The 19,242-nt window shown below is 38.0% G+C and overlaps 1 protein-coding gene across 2 annotated transcripts in view; it reads left to right on the plus strand.

Moving 5' to 3' along the window:
* Positions 1-19,242, plus strand: part of TOX3 (TOX high mobility group box family member 3) — a 111,876-nt gene that overhangs the window by 84,307 nt on the left and 8,327 nt on the right. The window contains exons 3-4 of one of the 2 annotated variants that reach the window (XM_041767358.1): positions 1,885-2,139; positions 14,742-15,011. In XM_041767358.1, coding sequence (XP_041623292.1) covers positions 1,885-2,139; positions 14,742-15,011 — 525 coding nt within the window. The remainder of the gene's footprint in view (positions 1-1,884; positions 2,140-14,741; positions 15,012-19,242) is intronic. The other variant, XM_041767359.1, reaches the window with a different exon arrangement.

Here is a 19,242-nt window from a genome sequence, read left to right on the forward strand (position 1 = left end):
TTTTCTGTCTGTGTCATGATTACCCTGACCATTTTTAAAGTACTTTAAATATTTATTGAAATAATATTTCAAGTGTTAATTACAGTGGTAATGAAAACAGCCAAATGCCACATATCAAGAATGAGTGTTTATCCGTATTGTTAATGTGATATGTTAGATTTCATTAAGCAGTAATGGGGTAGCAAATGAGTCACAAATTACAGTTGCATCTGTTACTAGACCACATTAGTGCCAAAGTAACGGCAAATGCAGCCATAGGGTTATGTTCATTAGCCAACCATGTTTGTGGCCAATCCATCCCTTTGTGTTTGAGAACTTGGGGCACCATCGTAAGACATTGACATCTTTTGGGGGTCAGGATTAGAATAAATATGTCAAAGAATCTAATACTTCATTCTAGCTTTTAAATATGTTTTTATGCTATAATGTTTTGCATATATTGAATCTGCTAGGAACTTCAAGATGTTCACTGGTCCCACCATAGCCAGCCATAACTTGTGACCTCTTTATTTCTGGTAAGATGCAATTAGCAGTTGACAGGTTCTAGATACAAGGAATGGTTTGTTTGTTTTGGTTTGGTTTTTTCTCTGAGTTTGTTTCTATTCTCTCGCAAGTGGTTATTAAGTTATAGCATCATTAATAGTTTGAAGAATGATGGTTTGTAGTTCTTAATTCATTCTCTTAACCAATTGTAGCAGGTTCAAATTACCTTGCACCAGTTAATTCTTTAAAAATGCTACTAATAATGCACTATAACTTTGATCCTCTGAGCTAGAACAAAAAAATATGACTCCTTCACCTCACTAGAATATCCTAGATATTGACCTGCTCTCTCCCCAAAATCCAAGTTCTATTTTAAGAAAAGTGGTTAGTGTAGTAGAACATGGCGGCCCTGATTTACATCCAAGTAGTACATTATTTACTTAGGTCTTGAGAAGTAAAACTTGTCTAAGTAAGTGAGCAACATCAATGGAGTTACTAGTACATCTCTATCAGTATATCTCTGTGCTCATTCTGTAGATAGTTTTTCTTTTGTTGTTGTGGTTTGTTTTGGTTTTAAGTGGGCTCCACAGTAGGTGGGGCTTGAACTCAAGACCTTGAGATCAAGACCTGAGCTAAGATCAAGAGTGGGACACTTAACCCACTGAGCCACCCAGGCACCCCTATGGATAGTCTTTCAGAGTTGAAGACTGCCAGAAGTGTTCTGATAAATACGTATTAAGATCGTCATAAAAGAAAATAACTCTCCTTATAGTTTAAATAAAAACACTGGGACCTTTTAATATATGCACTGATACTCCTTATATAAAATTTTGTATTACAAACCGTAACAATTTCCATAGAAGCGTTCACTGCACTTGGGAATATACCGATAAGGAAATTAAAAAAGCAAACTACAAATTTAATATTACTTGTTTTATATGTTGTGGCAGAAAGTAAATATGTGTAATGTTCACTTCTGGATTAATGTTGTGTGTGTGCACCACAAAATCGTCAGCATTTTATGAAGCATGTGGATAATGTAAGCGGTTTGAGCTGTTTCGCTAACATATCAATAAAGTGGCAATTTGTTATATAGCCAAATCTAATGTCGCTGATGCTCCAACTAACAACAAAGACAGATGTTGCTAATTAAGTACGCATTAAAAAACTGTTAATACTGATACTCCATTAAAACCATATGATAATGAGACTTAAATCTTTAATCAGAATGATCAGCAAAACTTTATATATGGAAATCTGTGTTTAAGATGTTTTCATTTGAGAAATAAATATTTGGTGTAGCTATGCAGTGTTTTTATGTAAAATCTTTCTTCTTCCCTCCAAGGAGAAATAAAACAGAGGAACAGAATATGAAAATAACTATATTTTGTTTCCTTTTAGCAGACATTCCATACACCAAGCCTCGGGGATGAGGAGTTTGAAATCCCCCCTATCACACCTCCTCCAGAATCAGACCCTGCCTTGGGCATGCCCGATGTGCTTCTGCCCTTTCAAGGCCTCAGCGATCCATTGCCTTCCCAAGGAAGTGAATTCACACCCCAGTTTCCCCCTCAAAGCCTGGATCTTCCTTCCATTACAATCTCAAGAAATCTTGTGGAACAAGATGGCGTGCTTCATAGCAGTGGATTGCATATGGTAGGCACTACATTTATTGCTTGAAAGTGTTTTTTTAATCATTTGCACTTCTTATGGTAAAGACCTGAGAATTCATGGTCCGAAATGGGCTTCTCCCCTATTTACCGATGGACCTGAGGATTGTTCGTCCTCGTGCCATTTAAATGCAGGGAGAAGAGGGTTATGGGTTGGTTGATGATCATCAGCAACCCCGTTGGAGGATGGATGACCCAATAAGATCCTTCTGATTTGAAATAATTTTCAACAAACCTGAATCATTGATTTGGAAGTAGCCAATCTTCCCTTGGCTTTGGTTTAACACAAAGATGTACTTGAGTGGAAAGTTTGCCCAGGAGAGATTTTAGAAATGGAGGCCCTCACTGGGTACCTAGGTCTTTTGCATTTGTTGGATTATAACATAATGTCTATGATACATGATTTGCTCCTACCTCAAATGAAATATCAAACTGTGATACGGAGAAAGGGAAAAAAGAATAATTGCTCCTAGCCAGCAGAGGAAAATAGAGAGTGGGTTATTGTGTGAAATATACCTAATTGTGTTATTTATTGTCATAAACATGGAATAAGGCACTCTAGAGAGCCAAGATCACTAATGCAATAATTTTGGTTCTATTTTTCTTAGTGTGCAATTATAGTCAGCAATCACCAGAGTAAATCTGCTTAAGTATTTTAAAGTCTTCTGCTGGGATTGTTTTTTTTCCCCCCATCATAGTATATAATACATTTGTGTCTATCTAGGTGAGGTATAAGCAGACATCTTAAAACAAGATTAATAGTTTATAGGGCTTTTTTTTTTTTTAACCCTGATAAAATGAAACAGATGTGTTGGTATAACAAAAAACAAATCCTATTGCTTGTTTACATATTTCTCTGCACATTAGGACCATGCCAGTGATGTTTATTGGTTTCATTGTTAATTCCCCAGATAACAACAGATGATTGCAAAATATGTAGTGGATTAGCTGTGCAAAGATTCAGCGTGCTCTCTGAAATATAAGATTACTTTCCCAAATAGGATTGTGGCAACATAATTTTCTTTGCTTGTGATCTTTTGTGTTGGAGCTGAACATCAGGGATTTTATTTTTACTTTTTTTTTTGTCAGAAAAGAATGCAGTGAACAGTCGGGAAATGGTCATTAAGTATTCATAAATGTTCCTCACCATCACAAATAATTGTTTCCTGTGGACTTTCTTACATTTTTGTCCCTTTGACACTGGAATGAAGGGTTCTGTCCTCTGTTTCTCCAAGTCAGGCTTGCAGCGTTGTGCCTGGAAAAGCATAAAAATAAAAAGGATATTTAGTCACCAGGGGAGTTTATCAGGGTTCACCTTATTCATAGATGCTCAGCGAGCTCATTGAAGTTGCAGAAATAGTTAAAAGACCATATAATGCATGCTAAAATGTGTATTTTATTAAATTGGTAAATATTTATTAATAATATAAGAATCTGCCTTTAAATTAAACATCTGATGAATTACCTTGCCTTAAAGCTATAAAACTGTTATTGCTGCTATAAAAAAGTGTAAAGGAGGCATTTTGACTATGAAATTTCATTTCATGGTCAATTGAATTTACTATATTGGAAAGAACTAAAGATGGAATCATAAAATAATTATGATATTCACATACACTTAACAATGCTTTCACGGACTGGCCTTGGGAGAGAGGACTCAATTTTTAATGCTTCTTTTGTAATGTATTGCTAATCACTAAAGCAGTTGAATTATTTCATTGATTTTTAAAAGTATAAGTGCTTTAGCTAAGTGCAGGCTGTTGTCATGGTATTTACGTGGACCTCATCACATTTATTGGGTGCCTTTCTGAAGTTTTGCTGAACCTGAGTGATATTTATTTTGGCTTGAAACAAACTAATCTTGTTGAAAATCCTAGTAGAATTTCACCTTGAAGAAATGTCATGGGATTTTAAATCACAAATGTTAGAAAAAATAAAATGTACTTGGACAGAATTATGATGAATACAATGTGTCGTTGGCTTTGTTCTATGTACTACCTGACATGTTCACCTATAAACTTGAATTCAGAATCGCCAGAGGCATGGTTAAAAATAGGCTATGTCAAGGTTCTTCTATATCTCCCTCCGGGTACCGAGTTGGCTGGCTACATCATAATACTCCACAGCAGCTCCTCGGAGATTTCCCTCAGGAAAGTCACCAGAAAAATAATAAATAATACTTTATACATCATGCATTCAGCTTCCCAGTGTGCATTGGACATTTCAGACCTTATGCAAGTAAGAAGTTTTATTATCCAAATGAATATGGCTGTCTGTTAAGGATTGCTGTGGTGAATTAAGATTATCCTAGAAGGAGAAAAGCCAGCTTGTTTATGTTGTATTGAACCAGCTTTTCTTCAGAGTTTCATTGGTTTTCCTTTGGAAAGACTGACAATTTTGTCACATTACTGATTAGCTGCATTTTTGTTGGCAACAAGCACAACCGTGTTTAACTTCCTTAAATTTATGCCACTATATTTAAAAACAGAGAGCAGGAACAAAAAGGACAGGTTAAAAAGAGTCCGATGATTAGCATTCACATCTCAAAATATGCAAATAATGCCCTCGTAGTCAAAAGCAAATTGTTGAAAAATTGAATGTCGAGGCATTTGTGACTTCAAAGAACAACCTTGATTTGTGTGTGCTGGATGTGTATATTTTAAAACAAGATGCGACTGGCCAGTCCAAACCAGCAGTATATTTGGGTTAAAAAATCTTTACCTCTAATCATTATTGTCAGTTCAGATGCTCATCTGGAAATTATTTTAATCTCCAAATGATTGCGATTCTAAAAATCTACGACATGCGCTCCAAAGGGTTTGGGGTGTGTGTGTGCGTGTGCGCGTGTGTGTGTGTGTTTTAACACCTCTCTATAATCTGCCCAGCCTGCTGAGTAGCATTGACATCAGTAGTACATCAATTTCAGAAAGTGGATTATTTTTACTAGACAGCTATTGTGACATATTGGGTCAGTCATAAATGAAAGATATTCATGCAAGCATGCAATACTTGTAATGAAGTCTCACTCTGACCTTCTGTATGATTGATTCTGTAATTTAGTTTTCTGAGGCAGTGCCTGAAATGAAATGAAATCATGTTGAACAAGTTTTGAATACCCACAGTGCACCAGGAGAAGAAAAATCTGCAGCCCTAGAGGCTTGAGAGAGCAGCTGAACGATTTATCTCTGTGCTATTATAGCCTTTGCCAGCGTTCAACATTTCTTTTTTTTTTTTTTTTTCTTATTTGGCTTAAGTACTTAATTCTGCAGGTAGCTGTAAATGGGAAAATAAAATGCTGTTCAGATTTAAAATGACAGGACAGGAGTATGTGCAGGGGACTGATAAAATATCTTGAATAGAACTGACCTTTCATGTAGCTGAAAGTTACTGGGGGATTCATCCTCATAATTACCATATAGATTATTTTTATTTCTTTCCTGCAATGAAACATTTCAGAGAGCAGTAGTGCTGATTGAATGAAAATTGAACTTGTTAACATTCTTTTCAGCTTAGCCTGTTGTACATAACAGAAGGTTAGCTTTGATGAATTTCAAAATTCTCTTTGATATCCAAGAAACAGACAGTAAAATAATTGTCTCTAGTCTGATATTTTGTATGCCCCCCAAAAGAGAATTTATAAAACACACTGATAATTCACATACTTTTTCTTCATACATTATATTTCATGTTTAGAGGACTGACATTTTTCTGTTTGATATTGCTTTGGATTTAATTGTGATACCACATATTTATAGAAAATGAATGCTACTCTGGTTGCTCTGGTAATATCAAACATGGTGTTAGGAAATTGAAAAGGCAGGAAGTAAGGGAGGCATATTTGAGTGTGGAAGTTTCTGTACCAGTTAAAGAGAAAGAAAAGGAGAGATAAAAGTCCTATAGAAGACATGCATGCAGAGAAGAAAATTAAAAGCTTTTAAAATATTCATAAGACTCTTAAGTCACACTCTGGACAGATATCACTTTTAACCAGAGAAATGGGAATATAGCAGAATAATACATCGAAAACTACCGGGCTTATTTTCAAAGTTTTTCTCACAGTCATTTGTTATGGCTTTGTTTTCAAAGTTGAATTATTTTCGTTTTCACAAAACAACTTTCATGCCATTTTTATACTTAAAAAAATCTTACATTTAGAGAAATAGCAGACTTTCAATTAATACATTGTTTTAGCAATGTTGCTTAATGTGTTACAGATAAAACAGTTATTTCATGGATCATTAATGTGTTTAATGCGTGGAACGTTCTATTAAAACAAGCCCTTATTATTGTTATGAACATGTTCATTGCCATTGTCAATAGAGTCTGCAGAGCTACATTCCACAGGACAATTGCCACATAGCCATTGGAGGTACCAACAGTCTCATACAAATTGAATGATTACTTCAGTTAGATTTATTTTTGGTCACAGTATGGTAAAAAAAAAAAATATTTTTATTCTGAGTTAATAGTAGAAAAGACACAAGTTACATAAGCAAAACACCCACTTTGGGTGGAACGGGACCCATATGTTTCAAGTCCAAATCATAAAATTGAAATGGTATGAACCTTTACCAAATATTTGCTGAGACCAATAACGTGTCGTACGTTGTTCTTAACAAGCAGAGAGTGTTTATATATACTGTTTACAAAGTTGCTTTCATGAATACCAGTGTCTCTTCCATGTCATACAAAAACTCAGAGGCTGATGACTGCTTTAGAGATGTTTATTGTCCACTGTCACTTTTAATTTAGCAGCTACTACACCTGGACAATTGCATACCCAAAACACACAGGCCACAGACATTCTTATGAGCTGCCTTTTCTTGTAGAGCAAAGAGCTTTCCTTGTACCATGTGTAGCTTAAATAAGTATTCTTTCTTCTTGATCTGTAAATACCTATTCATCCTGAACATAGGAGTGCTGTGTTTAAGGTTGAGTTGGTGTTAGGGTCATCTTTTAAAAGGGGAGCATGTTTTAGACTTCTGTTAAACCCAATGAGCTTTGTGTGAAGTGTGACATGTGATCACTTGCTTGATTTATAACATTCAAGGAAAAGTAGAGTTAGAAAGTTATGATTTCCCCGTATCTTGTTTTTGACATAGATCATCTGTAGTTACCTACTATCCGGTGATACCATTAGTACTTCCTAGGGTGTCAGGGACAGTAGAGATACCATATTACGTCCTTCGGATTGTCAAATGAAACTGGCTTGAGGCTCATTTTTTTTAGAGGGGTGAGCATTACATCTGTGTTCTTGCCCCATTTCCTTTTATTCATGTCACCTGTTGCTCTTTGAAATGGCCTCCTTTGCCCTTACACAACCTGTCCCCTCCTCTGGCCTGTCTCAGGGGCTGCTGTCAGGCTCACGCCTAGAACAGCACCTGGGATGGAATATACTAGGCGCTCAATAAATATTTTATTTGTTGAACATACGACTAAATGAAAGAATGTGTATTTGCCATTAAGAACATATCTTGACTACTAACTAAAAATGAGAAAGAAGGGGTTTGAAGTATAAACAGCTGTAAAAAATGGAATTCGTCTTTTCACTTTTCATTGAGGCTTGAATAAAATAAGCATGGAGCTGACTCCTTGGTAAAACGAAGGAGTTACAGGTCTTATGAGGGAAATACCATTAAGTGTTTTATGGTAAACTCTTGGAAATTTTATTTGCTAAGAAACTATTAATTAACTTTTGGGAAGACTGTTTTTCACAAAACAGTCATGTGTAGGTATGTTTGATTATAACCCTGAGAGTAGCTATTAAGTAAAAATTATCTATTTCAGTGCAGATATTTTGATGAAGTTAAAGTTTGTGGTATGTAGGTCTATAATTATCATTGGTATGCATTTGTCCTAACTGTTTGTTTCAGGGTTTAGTGCGGTTAGGAATACTCTAGCTGTGCATGACAGTTGATTATTGTTCACTTGGAGACAAAATTTTAACGTTGCTATAGGACGTAGATTAAATAATTGAGCATAAAATTACCGACCTGAATTTCATACTTGTAGTTCTCTGATCTTTATTAATACAAAGCAGTTTTTATTACTGATAATTGTTTAATTGCTCCATTTCTCAAGAAATATTGATTAAAAACACCCCAGTGCGAATGTGTTTAGTCACACTTGCTAATATATTTGGATTATTTGCTTCTTAATTAGATGCTATCCTCTATTATGAAAACCTACCATTGGATCGTTATGGAGAATATTTATTTGTAAATGTGCACGGAAGGTGCATATTAGATGTTTAAAAATCCTTTATGGAAAAAAAAAAAAATCCTTTATGGTAAAATCAGCCCAGATGGAAGTAAGTACCACTGTCATAAGAAAGAAGAAGTAAAATACGATAATAATGTGCCATATCTCAAATAAGATGTCAATTGGAAAGTCTCTCTCTCGCGTTTGCAAAAGAAACCAAGACCCAGTACTCAACAATGCCAGTATGTACTACTAAGCATGCAGCACAAAGATATTATAATAAGTGCCATGGGTGGGAGGGAGGGCAGTCCTAGTCATGTACTGAGAAGATGTCATAGAAGACCGGTCTCTTGCTCCAGGCCTGATAGAATGAGTGAAAACAGATTATAATATGTAGAGGAGGTTGAAATTTCTTGCCTAAGAAAGTGAGAGCAAACTGCCCATTTCCCACCAGACACCCCCTCCCGGAATCCCCACGTATCTTTATATGAAGCATGGCCGAGGTGATACCCCATTGTGATTTACACAGTGAGGACATTTTTCACCTTGCCAATTTCTTTCAATCTTGATTAAGTCTAGGAGAAAGTCTCAGTTTGGGGCTAATAAGTCTTTCACACCTCTTTTATCCTTTTTAAATAAGAGAAAGCAGAGGTCTGGCTCAGAGCCTTAGGCAGGCCCCATATTTAGACAGACTACAACAGTGTTGTTTCCTTTTCTTGGTCTTTATTTCGCATTCTGTTGATCCAGGTGTCCCCTGTTTTTTTTAATTTGTGCTAGTGATCCAAAGTTTCCTTTTTAGCATAAAATTATTCAGATTTTTTTTTAATTTTTATTTATTTATGATAGTCACAGAGAGAGAGAGAGAGGCAGAGACACAGGCAGAGGGAGAAGCAGGCTCCATGCACCGGGAGCCCGATGTGGGATTCGATCCCGGGTCTCCAGGATCGCGCCCTGGGCCAAAGGCAGGCGCCAAACCGCTGCGCCACCCAGGGATCCCCAAATTATTCAGATTTTAATAGTTTACTCAAATGCTTAATGTTCAGTGATAGACTGCATTTCAGGCAATTGAAGAAAATGAAGGACTGCTATCAGAAATATCCGTTCCACGGTTTCCTTTTTTAAAACAAAGACAAAGGGGCTCTTTTATTAGGTGGAGAGAGAAGCTGGCCTCAGGTGAGCACTCTTCACAGCAAGACCTACACAAACCATTAAGGCTTTGTTGAATTGTACTGATAGGCAAAGACAAGGCAGTGCGCATCCTGTTATTTTGTGAAGTCCATGGCCTGCCCGTTTAGAAAGACTTGGGTACTCTTCAAAACGTAGGTTAGTGTTAGGATACGGATTTATATTTATATCGTTTATATTATAATCCAATTGTCCTGCCATTGATTTAGATGAGTTGCCCATGAGGTGTGATCAGTTAAGATCTATTGGAATAAATAACCCCACTAGATAGGTACCCAGCCTTTATAGCTACTGTGACATCCTTCTACACTGTGAATAGAATGCAGACTTCCTAGGATAGACTACAAGACTTGTCATTTTATGGCCATTCCTTGCATCTCCATCTTCCTAACCAGACTTGCTTTTCCTGGCCTGGTAACACTGCCCTTTCCTTTATTTACTCGTGTGCCAGGCCTTTGCATATATTCTCTGCCTTGGATGCTCTTCCCTCTTTTCTAACTTAATAGCTTTTACTGTCCTTTTATACCTCAGCTCTAGTGGGTTACCTCCTCAGGAAGCTTTCCCTGATTACCCCACCTTGCACGATTCAGCTCATTCCCACTTCTCCCATCCACTCCATTTCATTTATCCTCTCATCTATACCGACATCCTTTCCATTTCTCAGGCATGCCAAGCTCTCTTCCACCTCAGACTTTGCACATGCTGTTCCCTCTGCCTGGAACACAATTTCCTTCCCTTCCTTTTCTTGTTGGCTCCTCCACATCCTCCACAATCCATCTTCCTAAGAAGATGTTTTCCATTATATTTGTCTAATAAGGTCATTCTCAAATGAGGGGGATTTTGCCCTCCACCCCCAGTGGACATTCGCCAATGTCTAGAGACATTTTGCTTGTCACAACCAGGTTGGGGAGGGGAGGTTCCTGGCATCTAGTGTGGCAGAAGCTAGAGATGCTGCTAAGCAGTCAACAATGCACAAGATACTCCTCTCTCAACAGAGAATTATCCAGACCACAGTGTCAATCCTGCTGAGGTTGGGAAACTCTTACCTAATAACATCAGAGGACAGAATGAGGCCAAAAAGGGACCATGAGTTTTTCCCAAAGGATGAACAGTTTAGGAAATGATACAAGTAAACTCTAGGTATAAAATATAATTGTGAAAGCTACCAGTGTTCAGCTCTTATGTTGGATATAATCATGGCAGTCTGTCATAACCCACTAGTTGCTTTGTCTTTCAGTGATCATTGGTAACTCTTTTAAGACTGAATTTAATAAGTGAGAGGTAATGATTTTCAAAAATGCATTAAATTTCCTAGGGCTTTATCTATGACTCTATATTTCCTTATGGTGTCGTGACTACTAGGAGAAATTGCAAGCTATTTTTGAGAAGTATATATGAATTATTCTTGCCTACGCTTTGTCAGAGTAAATTTATTAGTCCATTCTAAATTAGGTTTAATTTGGGTAATGTTGAAAGAATCATGTGCTAGTTTTCTAGTTTTTAAGGATTTGAGCATTGGTATATTCCTTTCTCTGGCCTGGCACATAGCAGGTGCTCAGTAAATACTTTTAAACTGAGTTAACATCTTTCTTTAAGTGGGAATCCTAAGATCAAAGTAAGTGTCTTTCAAAGGTTACCTTTTGTATGGAAAATGATTAGAGCTGTTAAGAATCACCAACTTCACCAAAGTGAGTTGTTAATAATTGGCAGCCCTAAAGGAACTTGAATTTGTAAAGAGTCCCTTTTACCATTAATCTTCTACTGTAATCCTCACACATAGGAAGTTTTTATGGGCTAGCTGTGGACCATGGCAAATGCTAACACATTTTGATGCATCAGTTATGTGGTTCAGGAGTTACTTGAAAATACTTTCGAGATCTTTGGTGTATTGTCCTATGGGAGATAAGAAAGATGGGGCCAGCTTGATTGCAGATGTGAAGGCTATGTGTGGATGGCTCGAAGTTTGGAGATGGCCTAGGCCCCACCACTAGTATGCTTCAGGAATGGTCTTCACTCTGTCCCCACTTCAGAAAATCCCCATTAGTTCTCTCTCTTTTTTAAGTGAAGCGTTATGAGCACTCTTGATTTATAAAGTAAATGAATACAGAGTGCTTTCACTGAAGGGGGGTGGGGGTGATGGTGGTAGAGAGCCCGGGGCCCCATTCATCTCTCTCTGTCAACACTTGCCTTTACTGTTGGGCCATGGCTCCCTAGAGCATAGTTTTCCCATCAAACTAGCTCTGTGGCATTGCAGGTAGAATTTACAGAGCTGATGAAGCCAAGAAAACTTACTTTTTGGCCTTTTGTTTGACCATGAGCTCCATCTGGAATGCTGTAGATGGGATAAGTCAAACAACTATCTGTATGTGCTGATTTTCATAGGTATTGGAGCAAAGCAACTTCTGTGTTAATGAGAAAGTTGTGTAAATCAGATCATCCTATTTCATGGTCATGCCAGTCAATTTATTCTTTTACAGTCAGAATTAAAATACTTAATTCAAATGGACTTTGGAGTTTCCTTCTAAATACTTAAAACATCCAGATTTAAATAAGTCTGAAAGGACTTTTAAAATGTATTCTGAAGAACTTAGATGGAGTGTAGAATTAAAAATAAGATAGCTTAAGGGGGGCGGCCCAGGTGGCTTGGTGGTGTAGCACCTGCCTTCAGCCCAGGGCGTGATCCTGGAGACCCGGGATCGAGTCCTCCACATCAGGCTCCTTGCATGGAGCCTGCTTCTCCCTCTGCCTCTCTCTCTCTCTCTCTCTCTCTCTGTCTCTCATGAATAAATAAATAAAATCTTTAAAAAAAAAAAAAAAAAGATAGCTTAAGGGGCACCTGGCTGGCTCAGTCAGTAGAGCACATGACTCTTAAACTCAGGGTCGTGAGTTCAAGCTCCACGTTGGGAATGGAGCCCACTTAAGAAATAATAACACAACTTAGAAAAAATAAAAAGAAGAAGATAGCTTAATTGCCAGCAGTTGGAGGGTGGAAGTGATGTAAGCAAACAATGGTGGAACTTAAAAAGAACGTGGAAGAGTAGACAGCTCAAAGTTTTGAGGAGAAAAGGCTAAATGAGTGGTAGAATGCTAATCAAAAAAAAAAAATAGGACAAACTGATAACATAAAACCCACTTCTGTGATACAAGTTTGCAGAGGGACACCTGCCAATAGAATGTGATATTTTAGGAACATTGGAAGAGGAAATGGTTATTGTCAGTGAGACAAGAAACAGTAGGAGTGTTCTGGTACATGTGACACATTTCCTCAGGGATGCCACAGCAATTTAATAACTCAAATTATTAAGAAATGGGATGTTTATATATTTAAGATGAAACCCTAGCAATTAGATACATGGTTTTAACTACTCATTGGTCTTCTTAACTTTTCCTGACTAAAGTGTGTTTTTATTCATTTTGTGTTTTTATAAATGGAAACATTTAAGATGTTCTCCTCTTTGCCCTTCCAGTTCTACCCCTTATAATGTAACCACTGTTAAAAGTTTAGATAGTCCTTTTTTTGAAAAAGAGGGGGTTAGGGCAGCCCGGGTGGCTCAGCGGTTTAGCGTCTGCCTTAGACCCAGGGCCTGATCCTGGAGACCTGGGATCGAGTCCCGCATTGGGCTCCCTGCATGGAGCCTGCTTCTCCCCCTGCCTGTGTCTCTCCCTCTCTCTCTATTTCTCATGAATAAATAAATAAAATCTTTTAAAAATTAAAAGAGGGGGCTATGCTCTGTAATTACTTTACAATTATGGTATCTTGACTATCACACTAGGTTACTAGTTCTCAGGTGGAAAATTTTTGCCCCTCAAGGAACAATGCCTGAAAGGTATTTTTGATTGTCATGACTGCTGGGGTGTGGGAAGTTGCTGCTGGCATCTGGTAGAGGCCAGGGTTGCTGTAAACCTCCTACAATGCAAAGGACAGCCCTACAACAGAGAATTATCTGGTTCAAAATGTCAATAGAGCCAAGATTGGAAACTCTGTTCTAAGTCAATACACATAAATCTAATTCATTATTTTAAAATGCTACATAATACTTTGTAGGACAGTAGGTCATAATTTATTCAACTAGTTTCCTATTGATAGCTATGGCTTCTTATTTAGCAGCATTTATATATTTAATATTAAGAAACCAAATGCTCCATTTTAGATATTTACAACTCATTTGTTTCTTTAAAGAGCAAAAATATATCTTATCAGAAAGACTCAAAAAGAAGAACACTTAAAAATTTTTAGGCTTGTGTATAAAATTAGATTCTGGGTCGCTGTGAGTCAAGAGAATTTGGTTTCAGTAAAAATCACAGACTCACACTAAATGACAAGTCTTAAAGTAAGTTGTTTAAAAGCGTGTCTTCATTTTTTTGATTCTTTCGAATTAAAACAAGAAAGGCAACAACTCTAAAGCCTTTATTTGACTGCCAAAAACAGAAGGCCACTTTTGAAAGGGACTATAGTAACTTTCAGAGAAGCCCATTCTGATGATCACTACCTCCTCCTTATACATATTTTTAAAAATCCATTAATCCATTAAATCATGGTGGGTTAAACGAAAGAAAACAAAGCAGGTTTAAGAAGAAGAAAGTGATATCCAATCCTAAAGACATTGAATGACTTCCAGATGCTACTGACAATGTAATTCAGAATTGGAATGACCCTCTGGTTAACCACAGAGGGTTTTAGAGAAAGGGTGCCCTGAAGCAAACAGATGTTGGCTCTGCGCCTCCCTAAGCCCATCCTCTCTACATGGTCAGATGCACTTCCCGAAGGATAAAATAAAGAACGGATTCACCTTCCCTCACAGAGCTGGGTAAAGGGGAATGGAACCAGAATGTGTGTGTAAGAAGGATGAGGACCCACTAGTGAGCCAGAAAGGACTGAACCTCTGCTTCAGCCATTTCTTCCTGGTCCGTTTCCTCAAGAAGAAGCAAGAAGAGTTGGAAGTTTTCTTTCTTTGCCAATAGTCTTTTATTATTATTTTTTTAAGTCATCTGTGGACAGTTCCAGAGCAAAATAGCTAGGCTGGATAATTTGGGTTTTGTGTTTTTGACTTTCAGTTTTGGGGCACAAGTCCTTAGGGTTCATGAATAGGACCATCATCCTGGAGACCTTTCTAAGGAACTAATGCTAACATTTTCAGCTTGTTGATATTTGGGAAAACTAAGAATTCCTCACCCCACCCTTGTTGTCTGTTGCCTTTTCAGGACCAGAGCCACACACAAGTGCCCCAGTATCGTCAGGATCACTCCTTGATCATGAGGTCCATCGTCCATATGACTGATGCTGCTCGCTCTGGAATCATGCCTCCCACTCAGCTCACCACCATCAATCAGTCTCAGCTCAGTGCCCAGTTGGGGTTGAATTTGGGAGGTGCCAGTATGCCACACACATCTCCTTCACCACCAGCGAGCAAATCGGCAACCCCTTCCCCTTCCAGCTCCATCAATGAAGAGGATGCTGATGAATCCAACAGAGTAAGTTGACTGCCTTAGTTATATCACCTACTGGAGAATTTGGAATCACCCCATGCTGTGTCTTTGAATTTCACTCATGGTATTATCTTCTTTGTCTTTGTGGATTTGGCTATCATTTAAATTCATGATGGTTTAATTTTTTTCTTCACTCTTTTACTTACTCATTTTCTGTTGAAAGGTATATTCCACTGGACATTGGGAGATCTGGCTTCTTCTACTGGTTGTAAGGCTTTGAACATGTCACTTAACTCTTGTAGGCATGATTTTCCTGTTCTGTGGAAGGGAGAGTTTACACTAGATCCCCCAGGAATTCTGAAGTGCTCTGCTTCTAAGTTAATGTTCGTGTGGATAAGTTTCATCCAGTTAGTTGGCCGAGTCACCGTCATATTGACAGCCTTGCACCTTCTATGATGTGTATCACTTAGTAAGTTCTCATCATTCCACATCTCTGCTTTTGTCGCGGAGGTGACATACATGGTTTGTAAAAACTTAGTTGCTGGGAGGACTTTTCTGAATGCTTAGAAAGGTATTCTGTTTCATTAAAGTTACTTATCCTTGGTATACAATTATGCATTCCTTACTTGTAATATTTTGTACACCTACTCTGTGCTGGGCCTTTTACCTGGTTCTGGGGATATAAAGATTTAAAGAGAATTACTAGCTGTGGGTTTCTCCACTGGGGATGAAAAGCAATGTTTAATACTAGCTCCAGATGTGATTAGAGGTATAATTGATGTATCTGGTGTGCTACGATTGTAATCGATTCTGCTTGGGGAAGTGATTTGAGGAAGACTTTATTGAGAAGGTGATATTTGAATTAGGTCTAAGAGGATACATAAAAGTTTGTGAGGCAGAAGAGAGAGGCCAGCATTCTGGTCGAGGGAGCAATGGAAGTACATGTCAATTTATGAGTATCATGAACAGTTTGATATGAGGAGGAAAGAAATAGGAATTGAAGAAAGCAGTAGCTGAAATGTGGTAGCCTTTCTCCTGCAGGTAGTTGAGAGCTGATTAATTATTTGGATAGAGAAGTAGCATAAGCAACTTAATGCTTTAGAAAGATGGCTTTGGCTCTAGAGGGAATGCATTGCAAAGGGAGGGACAGGAGGACAGGAAACGGATCAACACTTGTTATGAAGTGTTTCCTTTTAGCACAGGAGTGAATGGACAGGAAGTACCAGATTAGTTGAGACTTGTAAGAGGGAGAACCATGCAGTTTTGGTAATCTACTGGGATTTGAAGGAATGAAGGATAAGTGGAATTTTAGTATGAGAGCCAGCCTGGACATTAAGTACATGAGAGAATCAGTGCAGAAAGAGGAGTGTTAACTTTTTCTCCGATGAAGAAGATGAGAGTTTGGCATAGTATGGGTTGAATTCAAAACACCCACATTTGAGTCTAGAACTCAGTTCAGTGGAGGTGGTACTGCAGATCTGAGGATCATCAGCACAGAGATGTGAAGACATGGAAGAAATCAGCATTTCTCAGAGTGTGTAAGGAGCAAGTCAGGGCCAGAGCCCTGAGCATCATTTATTTTTAGGTAGCAAATGGAAGAAGAGGAAGTAGAGAAGGCTGAGAGTGAGGAGGAGGAGGGGAGGGGAGGTTAGAATATACTGCAAGGATTTGAAGATGGAGGGTTTGATCTGTCCCAACATGGTTAGCACGCCACCAGACATCTTAGTACCCCACTGGACATGTTAGCACCTCACTGGAAATGCTAGCACTTCATTGATGTTTTAGCATCCTACTGGACACAGATTGGGTAAATGCACTAACAGTCACTGCTCACACTCACAGGGATTTCTGTTAAGGTGAAGTGAGAAACAATAATTATAAAGAAACTCAAGAGATGTGAATGAATAAGGCCCAGCTGAGTTACAACCGGCCATAACACAATTCAAACGGATTCCTTCCATTTCACTTACCATTCCCACTCATCTTCTACTCCCTTTTGTCCCACGCTGAAATTGTCCTGGCTAAGGAGAAACTTATCTGGGACTCCTTGCTTCCTCCATTTTATTTTATTTTATTTTATTTTATTTTATTTTATTTATTTATTTATTTATTTATTTATTTATTTATTTATTGCTTCCTCCATTTTAAGCAGAGGTCTAGGTTTTGCGTAAAGGCAAAGAGTCCAGTTTGTTATCTTTGAAGCAACTGAGCTGAGAAAGAAAGATTAAAATGATCGTTGATGGTGTCTCTTCGGGAGAAAACTCTCTCCACCTTTCCCGACACTCTTCGGTCAGTTACATATAGGTTTATTTAGAAAATTAATTCTGAGCTTTTGTTTAAACTGGGAGATTCTTCATTTCGGGTTTATTCTTAAAAGGTAATGATGATTAGGGAAAGTCATGGTTGTCCAAGGAAGCTATCAAAGGTTGTCACCCCTGGAATGCTGTTTTACAGGGAGCGTGAGACCGAGCTCTTCTTCTTTTGAAAAGGCTGCCCTGGAAATGACTTTCACCTTGCCATCGGTCAGGGCATTGTTGGTGAAAACAGTGCCAGCTTGTCTTCCAGGAAAACAATATTAGTTGTTTGACTCAATTAGAAAAATCTGTGTCTCTGGATTTTTTTTCGTGGGGCTAAAGCAGTCTTTTTTCACTGAAGGAAACGGTGGCCCCCATTGAAGCTCTAATTGAAAAACATCTGAGTCCCTTACAAGTTCAGATTCTTTAGGTAGAATTAAACAAGTCTTGCTTATGCTGAGAATTTAGGGGAAAAAAGTCCATTGAAAGTTACTGAATTCTTCGCGTGAGCTAATGAAAGATGGCATTTTGGAGAAGAGCTGAGATGTGGCTCACCACCCTGTGAAGTGTGAGAACTACTTGTATGAATTACATATGTTGTTATCACGCAGGTGGAGCATGTGATCAGCCCACCGAGAGGTGGACTCAGGGTTCCCCAACACTCTGAGGGTCCAGAGCTCTCAGAGACCAGTTACTTCTCAGTTTTCTAAGAATTTTAGTAATTGGATTATGTTCCAAATGACTCTCATTCAGAAAGTAATGATGCTCTTGGAAAGTTTGAATTTAGGATTCGAGACTCAAGGCCATTAAAAACCTATCTGTTAGTAACTGGAGTCCCTCTGTGGAGTCCCATGATCTTCCTCATGGGCTGGCTTTTAAAACCGATTTTGTCAAACATTTCAGCACTCTCGATGGAAGTTAACTTCAGTACAGTCATATTGTAATCAACGAGGATACCACAAGGCTGATCCATCTTTTTTCCTACTTCTCTAATAAGTATATTATATGATCATGGAAATTAGATGATGGGAGTAGCAGGTGAATCTGGAGCTCAGTGGTAGATAAATGTGGGGAGCTATACCCGTGTCATTCCCGTGGCTTTGAGCTCAGAGAGTTAAGGTAAATATATGTGAGGTATTTACTGTCCCTACGGCAGTGTGCTTCTGGACAGAGTTACTTTCCATATGACTATTTTCTTAGCAGTCTTCTTTTTAGTTTTGGTGATTTTAAGTATCAATGATTGCTCTTGTACAAGTTTTTAATTTTTTTTATTTATTTTTAAGATTTTATTTATTTATTCATGATAGACATAGAGAGAGAGAGAGGTAGAGACACAGGCAGAGGGAGAAGCAGGCTCCATGCCGGGAGCCCGACGTGGAACTCGATCCCGGGACTCGATCCCGGGACTCCAGGATCGCGCCCTGGGCCAAAGGCAGGCGCTAAACCGCTGAGCCACCCAGGGATCCTCAGGTTTTTAATTTTAATAAAGAATATTAGTTTCTTCTTTATCTCCAGCTAAAAGAGTTTTGCATTTTTTATATTTCTTGTTATCCTGTTCTTTTGAAAGTTATCATTACTTAAAGAAATAAAGATGACCTTTCTTTTATTGTACAAACTTAAGGATTGTAGCTAATTTCCATTGGAGTCTCCATTCTGGAGACCCATGAGCAAGGTAGCATTCTGGTAAAATAAAAAAAAAAAATGAAGCTTCGAAAAATTGATTCAAACTGATCATGTATATATATATATGGCATGTGACTATGGCAAGGTTCCTCATTTAAAATATCTGAATATGCTCACATCCCAGATTACTCAGATTTACTTCTAAAACTTCTGAAAATATAAAATATTGTATATGTACACATTAATGCATATATATATATATACACATATGCACACACTTCATTGCCTGGTACAGAGTGTTCTGTTTCTCATTACTCATAATTGCTATTTAGAGCATATGTTGTGAATATATTGAAGAT

The sequence above is a fragment of the Vulpes lagopus genome, chromosome 8 (genome assembly GCF_018345385.1).
Source record: "Vulpes lagopus strain Blue_001 chromosome 8, ASM1834538v1, whole genome shotgun sequence".
NCBI classification, from domain to species: Eukaryota; Metazoa; Chordata; class Mammalia; order Carnivora; family Canidae; genus Vulpes; species Vulpes lagopus.